This window comes from Oncorhynchus mykiss, chromosome 25 (assembly GCF_057628025.1).
Source record: "Oncorhynchus mykiss isolate SJ-2025 chromosome 25, ASM5762802v1, whole genome shotgun sequence".
In the NCBI taxonomy this organism is placed as follows: domain Eukaryota; kingdom Metazoa; phylum Chordata; class Actinopteri; order Salmoniformes; family Salmonidae; genus Oncorhynchus; species Oncorhynchus mykiss.
The window spans coordinates 43,108,439-43,123,543 of NC_143046.1; the positions used below are offsets into that span (position 1 = coordinate 43,108,439).

The 15,105-nt window shown below is 42.9% G+C and overlaps 1 protein-coding gene across 26 annotated transcripts in view; it reads right to left on the bottom strand.

Moving 5' to 3' along the window:
- The window catches only part of LOC110505192 (protein diaphanous homolog 2), a 650,263-nt gene that overhangs the window by 264,403 nt on the left and 370,755 nt on the right, over nt 1-15,105 (bottom strand). For all 26 annotated transcript variants that reach the window (XM_090219966.1, XM_090219963.1, XM_021584240.3 and 23 more), the window contains 2 exons: nt 10,603-10,704; nt 8,302-8,541 (listed from right to left, as the gene is read on the bottom strand). In XM_090219966.1, coding sequence (XP_090076092.1) covers nt 8,302-8,541; nt 10,603-10,704 — 342 coding nt within the window. The remainder of the gene's footprint in view (nt 1-8,301; nt 8,542-10,602; nt 10,705-15,105) is intronic.

Genomic DNA, 15,105 nt, shown 5'->3' on the forward strand with positions numbered 1-15,105 from the left:
AGCATAGGCCCCTGGGGGACTCAGTGTCTGTGTCCCTCTGGCCTTGGCAGGGACAGAAGGGATGGTCTGGGGGGGGTCAGCTCTTGCACTTTACCTGAACAACCTCCCTGATGAGCCCATTAGATAGCTGGGAGGCCATTTAGTTGATTGACCCTAGTTGAGAATGTGGACATTTTCTTCCCTGGCCATCAATAATATGCCAGTCAGCCTCCTGGGGTTAGTCCGATCTCTACACACCAGACACTTCACTCTGATTCAGCCCCGGGCTGCAGGGAGACCAAAGTGAGGTTGGACCTGCGTATCAATTGGCACCATATTACCTATTTAGTGCACTATGTTTGACCAGGGCCCATAATGCTTTGATCAAAAGTAGTGCACTATGTAGGAAATATTATTTCATTTGAGACGTATAATGGGTTTTCAACACTAACAGTCATATGTATTGAATCATGCCACTCTTTATGAGTTAATGACTACGCTAGTTGTATTATTAGTACATGCTATAATTTATATTACATTTTATTTTGGGTGTGATTTAGAAGCATTTTACTGTCCTCCAAAAATAAATCAAATTAAAGGTAGTATTGCGTTTTGTCAGAAGAATGTGACTGAACAAAAATTGTTATGAAACTTGTTTTGTCATTATGGATATGGACCATTTAAAATTGAACTAAAGTTATATACAATATATTTCAGAAACAAATAGTTTATAATACATTACATTTAACTTGGTACTATGATTATGATGCTCGTCTATACTGGATGTCATTAATTAAAACAAACATTGATTAAATATCACATCTGATAATATATAGAGGGGATCACTTCATAGTGTGTGAAATTGTGTTTCTCTACTTAGGGGCAATTTGGGTAACTTCTGTCTTGCAAAGACACACCATGAAACACATCAACTGGTGGAGGGTGAAGGTGTCCCTAGACAAATTAAATCAAATCAAAGCGTATTGGTTGCGTACAAATATTTGCAGATGTTATCGCTGGTGGAGTAAAATGCTTGTGTTTCTAGCTCCAACAGTGCATTAGTATTAACTAGCAATACACAGCAACAGGCACATAATTCCCTTAAAGCTAGTGAGGGAGATAAGTGTTTCCAGTTTCAGAGATGTTTGTAGTTCGTTCCAGTCATTGGCAGCAGAGTACTGGAAGGAGAGGCGGCCAAAGGAAGAATTGGTTTTGGGGGTGACCAGAGAGATATACCTGCTGGATCCCGTGCTACAGGTGGGTGCTGCTATGGTGACCAGCGAGCTGAGGTAAGGGGGGACTTTACCTAGCAAGGTCTTGTAGATGACCTGGAGCCAGTGGGTTTGAAGACGAGTATGAAGCGAGTGCCAGCCAACGAGAGCATACAGGTCGCAGTGGTGGGTAGTATATGGGGCTTTGGTGACAAAACGGATGGCACTGTGATAGACTGCTTACAATTTATTAAGTAGGGTATTGGAGGCTATTTTGTAAATTACATCGCCAAAGTCGAGGATCGGTAGGATGGTCAGTTTTACAAGGGTATGAGTGGCAGCATGAGTGAAGGATGCTTTGTTGCAAAATAGGAAGCCAATTCTAGATGTAACTTTGGATTGGAGATGTTTGATGTGAGTCTGGAAGGAGATTTTACAGTCTAACCAGACACCTAGGTATTTGTAATTGTCCACATATTCTAAGTCAGAGCCGTCCAGAGCAGTGATGTTGGACAAGCGGGCAGGTGCAGGCAGCGATCGGTTGGAGAGCATGCATTTAGTTTTACTTGTACTGAAGAGTAATTGGAGACCACGGAAGGAGAGTTGTATGGCATTGAAGCTCGCCTGGAGGGTTGTTAACACAGTGTTCAAAGAAGGGCCAGAAGTATACAGAATGATGTCATCTGCGTAGAGGTGGATCAGAGACTCACCAGCAGCAAGAGCGACATCATAGATGTATACAGAGAAGAGTCGGTCCAATAATTGAACCCTGTGGCACCCCCATAGACAATGCCAGAGGCCCGGAAAACAGACCCTCCGATTTGACACACTGAACTCTATCAGAGAAGTAGTTGGTAAACCAAGCGAGGCAATAATTTGAGAAACCAATGCTGTCGAGTCTGCCAATGAGGATGTGGTGATTGAGTCGAAAGCTTTGGCCAGGTCAATGAATACGGCTACCTTATGAAGATGCTGGAGGAAATTGGTACAAAAGTATCAATATCCCCAGTAAAACGAATCCTATATCGACATAGCCTGAAAGGCCTCCTCAGCAAGGAAGAAGCCACTGCTCCAAAACCGACATAAAAAAGCCAGACTACAGTTTGCAACTGCACATGGGGACAAAGATTGTACTTTTTTGGATAAATGTCATCTGGTCTGATGAAACAAAAATATAACTGTTTGGCCATAATGACCATTGTTATGTTTGGAGGAAAAAGGGTGACGCTTGCAAGCTGAAGAACACCATCCCAAACGTGAAGAATGGGAGTGGCAGCATCATGTTGTGGGGTGCTTTGCTGCAAGAGGGACTGCTGCACTTCACAAATAGATGGCATCATGAAGCAGGACAATAATGTGGATATATTGAAGCAACATCTCAAGACATCAGTCAGGAAGTTAAAGCTTGGGCACAAGTGGGTCTTCCAAATGGACAATGATCCCAAGCATACTTCCAAAGCTGTGCCAAAATGGCTTAAGGACAAAAAGTCAAGGTATTGGAGTGGCCATCACCAATAATTGGCCTCAATCCCATAGAAAATGTGTGGGCAGAACTGAAAAGAAAGCAAGGAGGCCTACAAACCTGACTCAGTTACACCAGCTCTGTCAGGAGGAATGGGCCAAAATTCACCCATTTAATGCAACCAAATGCTACCAAATACTAATTGAGTGTATGTAAACTTCTGACCCAATGGAAATGTGATGACATAAATAAAAGCTGAACTAAATCATTCTCTCTACTATAAATCTGACATTTCACATTCTTAAAATAAAGTGGTGATCCTAACTGACCTAAAACAGGGAATTTTTACTAGTATTTTTTACTAGTATCACATTACAGGAATTGTGAAACACTGAGTTTAAATGTATGTACATTTCCGACTTCATACATAGTATATGTACAGTGGGGCAAAAAAGTATTTAGTCAGCCACCAATTGTGCAAGTTCTCCAACTTAAAAAGATGAGAGAGGCCTGTAATTTTCATCATAGGTACACTTCAACTATGACAGACAAAATGCAGAAAATCACATTGTAGGATTTTCTATGAATTTATTAGCAAATTATGGTGGAAAATAAGTATTTGGTCACCTACAAACAAGCAAGATTTCTGGCTCTCACAGACATGTAACTTCTTCTTTAAGGGGCTCCTCTATCCTCCACTCGTTACCTGTATTAATGGCACCTGTTTAACTTGTTATCAGTATAAAAGACACCTGTCCACAACCTCAAACAGTCACACTCCAAACTCCACGATGGCCAAGACCAAAGAGCTGTCAAAGGACACCAGAAACAAAATTGTAGACCTGCACCAGGCTGGGAAGACTGAATATGCAATAGTTAAGCAGCTTGGTTTGAAGAAATCAACTGTGGGAGCAAATATTAGGAAATGGAAGACATACAAGAGCACTGATAATCACCCTCGATCTGGGGCTCTACGCAAGATCTCACCCCGTGGGGTCCAAATTACCACAAGAACGGTGAGCAAAAATCCTAGAACCACACGGGGGGCCCTAGTGAATGACCTTCAGAGAGCTGGGACCAAAGTAACAAAGCCTACTATCAGTAACACACTACGCCGCCAGGGACTCAAATCCTTCAGTGCCAGACGTGTCCCCCTGCTTAAGCCAGTACATGTCCAGGCCCGTCTGAAGTTTGCTAGAGAGCATTTGGATGATCCAGAAGAAGATTGGATGAATGTCATATGGTCAGATGAAACCAAAATATAACTTGTTGGTAAAAACTCAACTCGTCGTGTTTGGAGGACAAAGAATGCTGAGTTGCATCCAAAGAATGCTGAGTTGCATCCAAAGAACACCATACCTACTGTGAAGCATGGGGGTGGAAACATCAGGAGTGGTTCTGCAGTTTGTGACAACAGACCACTTCTCAGTTCCTATGCTTCCTGGCTGATGTTTTGGTCACTTTTGAATGCTGCCGGTGCTTTCACTCTAGTGGTAGCATGAGACGGAGTCTACAACCCACACACGGGGCTAAGGTAGTGCAGCTCATCCAGGATGGCACATCAATGCGAGCTGTGGCAAGAAGGTTTGCTGTGTCTCTCAGCGTACTGTCCAGAGCATGGAGGCGGTACCAGGGAGACAGGCCAGTACATCAGGAGACGTGGAGGAGGCCGTAGGAGGGCAACGACCCAGCAGCAGGACCGCTACCAGAGGAGCACTGCCAGAGCCCTGCAAAATTACCTCCAGCAGGCCACAAATGTGCATGTGTCTGCTCAAACGGTCAGAAACAGACTCCATGAGGGTGGTAGGGCCCGACGTCCACAGGTGGGGGTTGTGCTTACAGCCCAACACCGTGCACGGTGCCTGGCATTTGCCAGAGAACACCAAGATTGGCAAATTCGCCACGGGCGCCCTGTGCTCTTCACAGATGAAAGCAGGTTCACACTGAGCACATGTGACAGACGTGACAGTCTGGAGACGCCGTGGAGAACGTTCTGCTGCCTGCAACATCCTCCAGCATGACCGGTTTGGCGGTGCGTCAGTCATGGTGAGGTGTGGCATTTCTTTGGGGGGCCGCACAGCCCTCCATGTGCTCGCCAGAGGTAGCCTGACTGCCATTAGGTACCGAGATGAGATCATCAGACCCCTTGTGAGACCATATGCTGGTGCGGTTGGCCCTGGGTCCCTCCTAATGCAAGACAATGCTAGACCTCATGTGGCTGGAGTGTGTCAACAGTTCCTGCAAGAGGAAGGCATTGATGCTATGGACTGGCCCGCCCGTTCCCCAGACCTGAATCCAATTGAGCACATCTGGGACATCATGTCTCGCTCCATCCACCAACGCCACGTTGCACCACAGACTGTCCCAGGAGTTGGCGGATGCTTTATAGTCCAGGTCTGGGAGGAGATCCCTCAGGAGACCATCAGGCACCTCATCAGGAGCATGCTCAGGTGTTGTAGGGACGTCATACAGGCACATGGAGGCAACACACACTACTGAGCCTCATTTTGACTTGTTTTAAGGACATTACATCAAAGTTGGATCAGCCTGTAGTGTGGTTTTCCACTTTAATTTTGAGTGTGACTCCAAATCCAGACCTCCATGGGTTGATAAATTTGATTTCCATTGATCATTTTTGTGTGATTTTGTTGTCAGCACATTCAACTATGTAAACAAAAAAAGTATTTAATAAGAATATTTCATTCATTCAGATCTAGGATGTGTTATTTAGTGTTCCCTTTATTTTTTGAGCAGTGTATATTCTGGACTTTAATTTGACATTTTTTTGGGGGGGGCGGGTGAATTACACACACACATACACATTCAGTGGCCACTTTATTACATATACATATGCAGTAGTGGGTCGAACCCCCCTTTGCTTCCATAACAGACTGAATTATTCGGTGCATGAAAATGTAGCTCAATGGGTATCAATCGACCTTAACGTGCACCAGGAAAACATTCCCCACAATATTACACCACCGCCACCTGCCTGTATCGTTGACATCAGGCATGATGGGGCCAAGGACTCATGCTGCTTACGCCAAATCCTGTCTTTGCAACCAGCATGAAGCAACAGGAACCTGGATTTGTTGGACCAATCAAGGTTTTTTCACTCCACAATTGTCCAATGGAGTCGCTCCTTAGTATTTTTAGCTGATAGGAGTGGAACCTGGTGTGGTCGTCTACTGCAATAGCTAATCTGTGGCAATGACCTAGTAGTTGTGCATTCCAAGATGACGTTCTGCATGCCACTGTTGTACTGCGCCGTTATTTGCCTGTTTGTGACCCGCCTATCAGCTTTCACAATTCTCATTTGACCTCTCAACAATGAGCTGTTTTTATCCAAAGGATTGCCACTGATTGGATGTTTTTTGTTTGTCGCAACATTCTGTCTATACCCTAGACCAGTGGTTAGACTTCTGAGTCAAAATGCAAGCCGAGATCGTCCGCTGAGATATAAAATGTAAAATGTAAGCTTAGGCAACATTAACCAATTAAAAACAGTTCTGTAGCAATGAGGTTTGTGCAGTAGGCTATTGGCCCAATACGTGATCAATGCATATTGGCTACGCTTGAATTGCCCCATGAATTAGCATGTTTACATGCACAGTAAACATTTGATATTAAACTGATTATGGCAAAAGGCATGGTATGGCTTTATTCATTTAATCACCTTACTCTGCTTATCTTAATCGGAGTAAGTGTCACACCCTGATCTATTTCACTTGTCTTGTGCTTTTCTCCACCACCACCACCAGGTGTCTCCCATTTGTCCCATTATCTCCTGTGTACTTATACCCACATTTTCTGTTTGTCTGTTATCAGTTCGTCTTGTCCCGTCAAGTCTTACCAGCATTTTTTTCGAGGAATTGTCTACATTGCCAAGAGAATCCGAGGTTACACAAATTCCCCCGGGAATCACAGAGGTCTGCCGTCTCGCCTTCTCCGAAGCCAATGCAACTTGGCAAAGGTAGATTGTCTCCTGCCGAATGGTAACATAGACTGAAAACCAAGACCTGTCTGCATTGTGGTCATTACATTTCTACATGTCCTGTAAAAATATCCGGCTCATCAGGAGGTATGAGTATGCAGGTGGGCATTATGGAGAATGTTGAGTCTCCCCTTACTCGTACTCCTCTCCACGCCATCCTGCTGTGAGGTGTCCGATCCAAATCTCTATGGGTACTCATTGACTCTGGGGCCGACAATAATTTTATGGACGCTACCCTGGTGTCTGAGCTGGGAATCCCCACTCGACCCCTCTCCATTCCCATGGATGTCAGAGCGCTGGATGGGCGTTCAATTGGCAGAGTAAACCACAGCATGGTTCCTATCAACCTGCGAGTGTCATGCAACCACAGCGAATCGATCCAGTTTCTACTTATCGAATCCCCTCAGATACCCATTGCGTTGCGGCTCCAGAGACACAATCCCCTTGTTGACTGGACTGTGGGTTCGATCAAGGGATTAGAGCCTGCCACGGGACATCTTCCTGCAGGCTTGAGAAAAAGCCCCAGACATCTCCACCGTTCCCGTGGTGTACCAGTACATCCGGGAGGTTTTCAGCAAGCCCGTGCCTCCTCGCTACCTCCACATCGGCCATATGACTGCGCCATCGACCTTCTCCCAGGCTACACCGCATCGGGGGATGGCTTTATTCCCTGTCGGGTCCGGAGACCAAGGCGATGGAGACGTACAGTACCAAGAGTGTGCAAAGCTGTAATCAAGGTAAAGGGTGGCTATTTTGACGTCTTCACTATTATTCTACAAATGGTAAAGATAGTAAAAATAAAGAAAAACCCTTGAATGAGTAGGTGTGTCCAGTCTGGGACTGTCCAACGCTTACCGTCTGGTACGAATATGGGAAGGGGATGAGTGGAAGACCACCTTTAGCGGCCAATACAAATAACGGGTGATGCAATTCGGACTGACCAGCACTGCTGTGTTCCAGGCCCTGGTTAACGACATTCTCTGTGACATGTTGAACCGGTTCGTGTTCGTCTACCTTGATGACATCCTCATTTTTTCCCCGCTCAGCTCAAGAACATGTAATCCATGTCCAACAAGTCCTCCAGCGTCCTCTAGAGAACCAGCTGTTCATCAAAAAAAAAGAGAATTCCATCGCTCCACAATCTCTTTACTTGGATACATCATAGCTGCAGGCAACATACAGATGGATCCTGGAAAGGTTAGAGCGGTGGTGGATTTGGAGCAACCCATCCAGAGTGCAGCTGCAATACTTAATTTGGTTCACTAATTTATATCACCGGTTCATCTGGGGTTACAGCCCACATCCTAATTAATCTTGTCCCGGCAGTTCGTGGTGGAGGTCGATGCCTCGGATGCTGGAGTGGGGTCTGTGGACAGGACACTGATATCACATCAACCCCAAGACAGTTGCCAAGAGTCAATGGATCTCAGTGTGCAACCAAATGCTTTCTGTAAATAGTTTCTCCCATTACTCCACTCAAAACAAACCCCTACTATGGCACCAAATCCACTGACAAGAAAGTGTCTGATGCTGGTATGATCTCTACTATATAATTAAACTGGGGACAGTTGAAGTGAGCAAGATTGAGAGAGAGAGAGACAAAAGTAAGCCTGAAAGGGGAGAGGTCAAACTCATGCAGTCCTTGCAGTACCAACCTTGCAGAGGAAGCTGATGTTGAAGCCGAAGGTCTGGGCGTTCCGGGAGCCGGCGTTCATGTAGTTGCCCACCAGCAGCACCATCTCCAGCAGATTGCTGAAGCTGTCACTCTTCTTCAGCTCCTCACAGGCGAACGTCACGTTCATGATGTCCGGTCTGATGTTGTTCACCTGCTCCTCGAAGGTCAGCTTGAAGAGGATGCCGTTGAGGCGCGAACGCAGCAGCTTCACAGAGCTCATCTAGAGGAAAACATAACAATATTTTGTTAGGAACAGTATAGGAAGCCTCCGTATGGTTTATAAAAGCTCTACGCTGTCCTGATTAAGTTATATGCTGTTTAAAGTGTGGCCAACGTGACCATGTAGAGCTCTACAGCAAATGTATGGAAAATATACTTATGAAATATTACATTGTCTCCGGGTAAGTACAATGCGTTCAGCTTTTTGTCAAGATTCACTAATTGAAATGTATCTTGTCTGGCTTTCTAGACTAGACAGAAGTCCCTTCATCAACTATGGCATGAATCACACCTGATAACATTAATAAGTAGTGATGGGCCACTGAACAATATCTAGGCCCAAGCAAGACCAGATAGCTGCACTCGGAAAAAAGAGAAATAATCAGTCATGAAACAGATTTGCCGGTAAATAATATAACTCCAATCAATATGTTTTATTCCGTGCCTGTAGGGCTTGAAATGTGTTTTAAAAAATGAGGACAAACTGTCTGAAAATTAGAAATATAGCAAGTGGAGGAGTCGAGGCAGCAGTTGAGAGATTGCCTCGCATCCTCCACCAACATGCCACAGATTGCCGTATAATCTGACGCTATGAGGCAGACACGGTCCTGATGTTTCATTCCAGCTATTCATGTTCATGAGCATGTTGTCGATCAAATGGAAGCCATTATGCCCCCCATCCACTTCCCCCACCCTTGATTTGATTTCTCAGTATAAGAGGGAAATCACAATAAAAGATAGACAGCTCTTGCAGGAGTGGAGGCTGAAAGTGACTTATTTCCCTCATGAGCTCCTGTGTGTCGTGGCGGTGTTGATGAGGTAGCTTCACCAGCGGGAGCGGTATATTACCCCTGCATCTCTATGCTAGATCACACAGGGGAATTGTCACACCTTGCGTCATAACATCCTCAAAGAGTCACAGGTACAGACACACCACCCCAAAAAGTAAATTGTACTGAATGAGTGCAAATTGAGTTGCATGTCTACCTTTACCACAATGCAACGTTATCATGTTATTCTTAACACATCAGGTTGACTGAGAACACTCTCTTTCACATCAACGACCTAAAAGAGTATAAAGAACCTGAAGATACAGGTAACTGCTAAAACAAAGGAAACACCAACATAAAGTGTCTTAAAATAATGGACAAAATAATGGCATGCCCAGAATTTTTATTCATGACCCTAAGCATGATGGATTGTTAATTGCTTAATTAACTCAGGAACCACACCTGTGTGGAAGCAACGACTATCATAATTTGTATCCCTCATTAACTCAAGTGTTTCCACTATGTTGGCAGATACCTGTATAAAGATATAGCTAAACATACAAAGTCCTCTGTAACCTACTTGATACTGAGCTCTGGATAAATCAATGTGGTATAAAAATGTAAATGTTAACTTTATAGACGTATGACTGTAGAAAGTGTAAAAAAAAAACACATTAAGCTAAAGTATAACCTCAAAATCAGCTGCACCTAGCACTTGAGGCAACTATACGAAAATACCTATAGTGGCTTGGAAAGCATCATTGAGATGTCCTGACTTCACAACGAAGTAGAGTGCACTAACTTGATTACAGAGAACCCAAAGCCTGAGGCTATGATTATATCACTGGGAAATATTGAAAGTTTCAAACATATTATGGAATTTGTTGACACCTGGAATGACAGTGTCATTTTAACAGCTACTATATTTCACACTTGATTATTGATCAAAATCACAGCTTCTCTCAGTCAAAGAGCAGACTGCCATTTTTGACCTGTCATAAAAAAATATCTTTATAATTCCACTCTTTTAATTTTACATTACAGTGTCTCTTTAAATATTGAATAGGTCTGAGCCTGAAGAAAGCCTCAAGGCTGTATGGCTGTATTTTTTATATCCCCAAATGTTTTTCTCAAAAAGGGGTGTGTGTGTGTTTGTGTGTGTGTGCGTGTGTGTGTGTGTGTGTGTGTGTGTGTGTGTGTGTGTGTGTGTCAGTGTAGGTGTGTGTGAAGCAGCATCTTCTCCCTGAGGGGCTTTAGCTAGGTGCTATGGTGTAATACGTAAGCCTACTCACCACAATGCCAAACTGCTCTGGCTCGCACAGTTCCTCATACTCGCCCTTAAGTTCTGCCAATGAGCTCAGCTCCTTCTGCTCCGGTAGGTTCTTTATCAGGTTCTGCAAACACACACAGATACACACACATGTATATACTGGCTATATCTGAAACTATCTTAGATAATTCATTTGATGATGCAGTGGTAGCAATACATGCTTACAACATATACAGAAGAGTTAGGAATGCCAATTGGGGATGTGTTCGTCCCACCTGGACAAAAGGAACACCAATTTTAGAATGCAACTCAATGACTACAGCTCAGTGTTCAACATGGTCCAAGCACACCAAGACAGTCGTGAAGAGGCCACGACAAAACCTATTCCCCCTCAGGAGACTGAACATATTTGGCATGGGTCCTGAGATCCTCAAAAGGTTTTACAGCTGCACCATCGAGAGCATCACTGCCTGGAATGGCAAATGCTCGGCCTCCGACCGAAAGGCACTACAGAGGTCAGTACGTACGGGCCATTACATCACTGGGGCCAAGCTTCCTGTCATCCATGTCCTCTATGCCAGGCGGTGTCAGAGAAAGGCCCTACAAACGGTCAAAGACTCCAGCCACCCTAGTCATAGACTGTTCTCATCGCTACCATATGGCAAGGCTTCCAAATTATATTCTACCCCAAGCCATAAGACTCCTGAACATCTAATCAAATGGCTACTCAGACAATTTGCAATTTGCCCCCCCCCCCCCCCCAGTTTAAATTTTTTTAAACTGTATTGTTGGTTAGGGCTTGTAAGCAAGCATTTCACTGTATTCGGTGCATGTGACAAATAACACTTGATTTGTATACAGTACCAGTCAAAAGTTTGGACACCTACTCATTCAAGGGTTTTTCTTTATGTTTTACTATTTTTATCATGTACATAATCATGTAGTAACCAAAAAAGTTTGAAACAAATCATAATACTTTATATTTGAGATTCTTCAAAGTAGACACCCTTTGCCTTGATGACAGCTTTGCACACTCTTGGCATGCTCTCAACCAGCTTCATGAGGTAGTCACCTGGAATGCATTTCAATTAACAGGTGTGCCTTCTTAAAACGTAATTTGTGAAATGTATTTCCTACTTTGAACCAATCAGTTGTGTTGTGACAAGGTAGGGATGGTATACAGAACATAGCCCTATTTGGTGAAATACTATGGCACGTCCATATTATGGCAAGAAAAGCTCAAATAAGCAAAGATAAATTACAATCCATCATTACTTTAAGACATGAAGGTCAGTCAATAAGGAACATTTCAAAAACTTTGAAAGTTTCTACAAGTGCAGTTGGAAAAACCACCAAGCACTATGATGAAACTGGCTCTCACGAGGACCGCCACAGGAAAGGAAGAACCAAAGTTACCTCTGCTGCAAAGGATAAGTTCATTAAAGTTACCAGGCTCAGAAATTGAAGCCCAAATTAATTATTCACAGAGTTCAAGTGACAGACACATCTCAACATCAACTATTCAGAGGAGACTGTGTGAATCAGGCCTTCATGGTCGATTTGCTGCAAAGAAAACACTACTAAAAGACACCAATAAGAAGAAGAGACTTGATTGGGCAAAGAAACACAGGCAATGTACATTAGACCAGTGGAAAAATGTCCTTTGGTCTGGAGTCCAAATTTGAGATTTTTGGTTCCAACCACCGTGTCTTTGTGAGACGCAGAGTAGGTGAATGGATGGTCTCTGCATGTGTGGTTCCCACCATGAAGCATTTCGGAGGAGGTGTTATGGTGTGGGGGTGCTTTGCTGGTGACACTGTTGTCGTGTCTGTGAATATCATTAAATATGAAGACTTATTTTATCAAATCAATTATCTGTGTAATTATTATTACGTGATTTAACGAATCATGTAAACTTTAATTAACTAGGAAGTCAGAGCATCGGGGGAAAATGTTTATAGACTCTCTATTTCCCGAATAGACTCTTCAAATATTTTCATATATTATCGAGTACAATCTTGTATTAATGTATCATTATTACTAACTCATCAGGTCTAATTACTGAGCGTCACAAACCCTTGGATATCTGCACGAACCCTAGCCTAAATAATGATGTAAAGAAAGTAGGCACTGAGTTTGAAGGTAGGCCTTGAAATACATCCACAGGTACACCTCCAATTGACTCAAATTATGTCAATTAGTCTATCAGAAGCTTCTAAAGCCATGACATCATTTTCTGGAACTTTCCAAGCAGTTTAAAGCCACAGTCAACTTAGTGTATGTAAACATCTGACCCACTGGTATTGTGATACAGTGAATTATAAGTGAAATAATCTGTTTCTAAACAATTGTTGGAAAAATTACTCATGTCAAGCACAAAGTAGCTGTCCTAACCGACTTGCCAAGACTATAGTTTGTTAACAAGAAATGTGTGGAGTGATTGAAATACAAGATTTAATGACTCCAACCTAAGTGTATGTAAACTTCCGACTTCAACTGTATGTGTGTTTCCTGTCCCGCATGAGATCACCAAATGAAACACACTTGTCATGACTGTCCCTTAAGTGTCCATGGACCACTCCAACATTCTCAAAAAATATAAATATGGTTTAATTATTCAAACGTTTGATGTACAAGCGCCTTTCTGTGTTCCACAGTTTACATTCCAACTCAAAACACTACAGAGCAGCCAACTTCCCGCTCTCCCTCTCTACGAGAGAGAGCACGCTGTAACCTGATCCTTCAGATCGTCACAGGAGAGTCATGACACTGTCGATGATTTACTTAGAATTCAAGGCACACTTAACCAGCATGGCTACCACAGCATTCTGCAGCGATACGCCATCACATCTGGTTTGCACTTAGTGTGACTATCATTTGTTTTTCAACAGGACAATAACCCAAAACACACCTCCAGGCCATGTAAGGGCTATTTGACCAAGAAGGAGAGTGATGGAGTGCTGCATGGCCCCCACAGTCACCCGACCTCAACCCAGTTGAGATAGTTTGGGATGAGTTGGACAGCAGAGTGAAGGAAAAACAGCCAACAAGTGCTCAGCATATGTGGGTACTCCTTCAAGACAGTTGGAAAAAAACATTCCTCATGAAGCTGGTTGAAAGAATGCCAAGAGTGTGCAAAACTGTCATCAAGGTAAAGAAAGGGTGGCTACTTTGAAGAAGCTAAAATATAACATATATTTTGATTTGATTAACACTTTTTTGGTTACTACATGTTTCCATATCTGTCATTTAATAGTTGTGATGTCTGCACTATTATTCTACAATGTAGAAAATAGTAAAACATAAAGAAAAACCCTTGAATGAGGTGTGTCCAAACATTTGACTGGTACTATATATTCAGAGTCATATTCATATAAAGCTTAGAGAAGAACTCAATATTATAACTCAACAAATAACCAAAACAAATATTATTGTGGGAACTTGATATATGCCACAGAGTGATAACAGTCAGTGTCTAGATAATAGGGATGGGGACAGTTATTTGAATATTCTAATATCCGAACAGACACAGTATTTGATTTCTTGTGAGAGTATTATTATTAAAATAGGCACATTTTAAAGAAAAGGCTTTGTCTAACATTTTATTATCTATGTTACACATTGCTACATACAAGGATATTAGACAATAATATTAGACAAATATATTAGATATTAGATACCATGACATTAGACAATTGTATATGAGTGCACCCCATAACAAAACGTACCGGTAGCCTACACACTTTTCAAGTGTGTAGCTTGTTATTGTCGGTCAATCAAAGCAGCACTACCATCAGAGGATCCATGTGTAGCAAGTGAAATGGACAATTTCTAATTAATGCAAAATGGAATTACAATTACATAATTAAGTTGGCTAAATTAGAAGAATAATACCCTGACTACACCGTGCGCCAGCATTGCAAAATAGATTCCTAAGTGTATGCTATTCAATTATTGCACCCACACTGCTCGCGCGCGTCAACGAGCGTCTGCGTTGCCAAGGGCTAAAATAGAAGTCATTCCTATTTCTGACGCAGATCGCACTGCAAGTCCTGCCTCTCCCATCTCTTCATTGGTTTATAGAAGCAGGTACCCACGTGCCATCTCCTCATTTGTTATACCCACGTGGGTGATTGAAAGACGGACTGTGTTGCCGGTTGTCGTGGTAGTACTATGATTGTTTAGATGCCAATCACCATATAAGTTCAAAGATGAAAAAGCCTGGAAGGAGAAGAGATGACTAGAAACAATTTGGTTGACCATTTTATGTGTGGATTAAATGTCAGAGTAGATGACCTTGTGCATTTAAGGTAAAATAACAACCTAATGTTTATTTCCCAGGCCAAATTAGCTAGCAACAGCAAGCTAGCTAAATAGGACAAATTCATTAGCAAGTGCAAGCTAACTATCTAAATTGCCATAAATGTTTCATGCTTTTTGACCTGTCCCCAAATGAATGTCATTGGTTCAGAGTTTGTTTTGATATTTTAACCTGTGTGTCGTGATTGCGTTTGGTGTAGGGAGA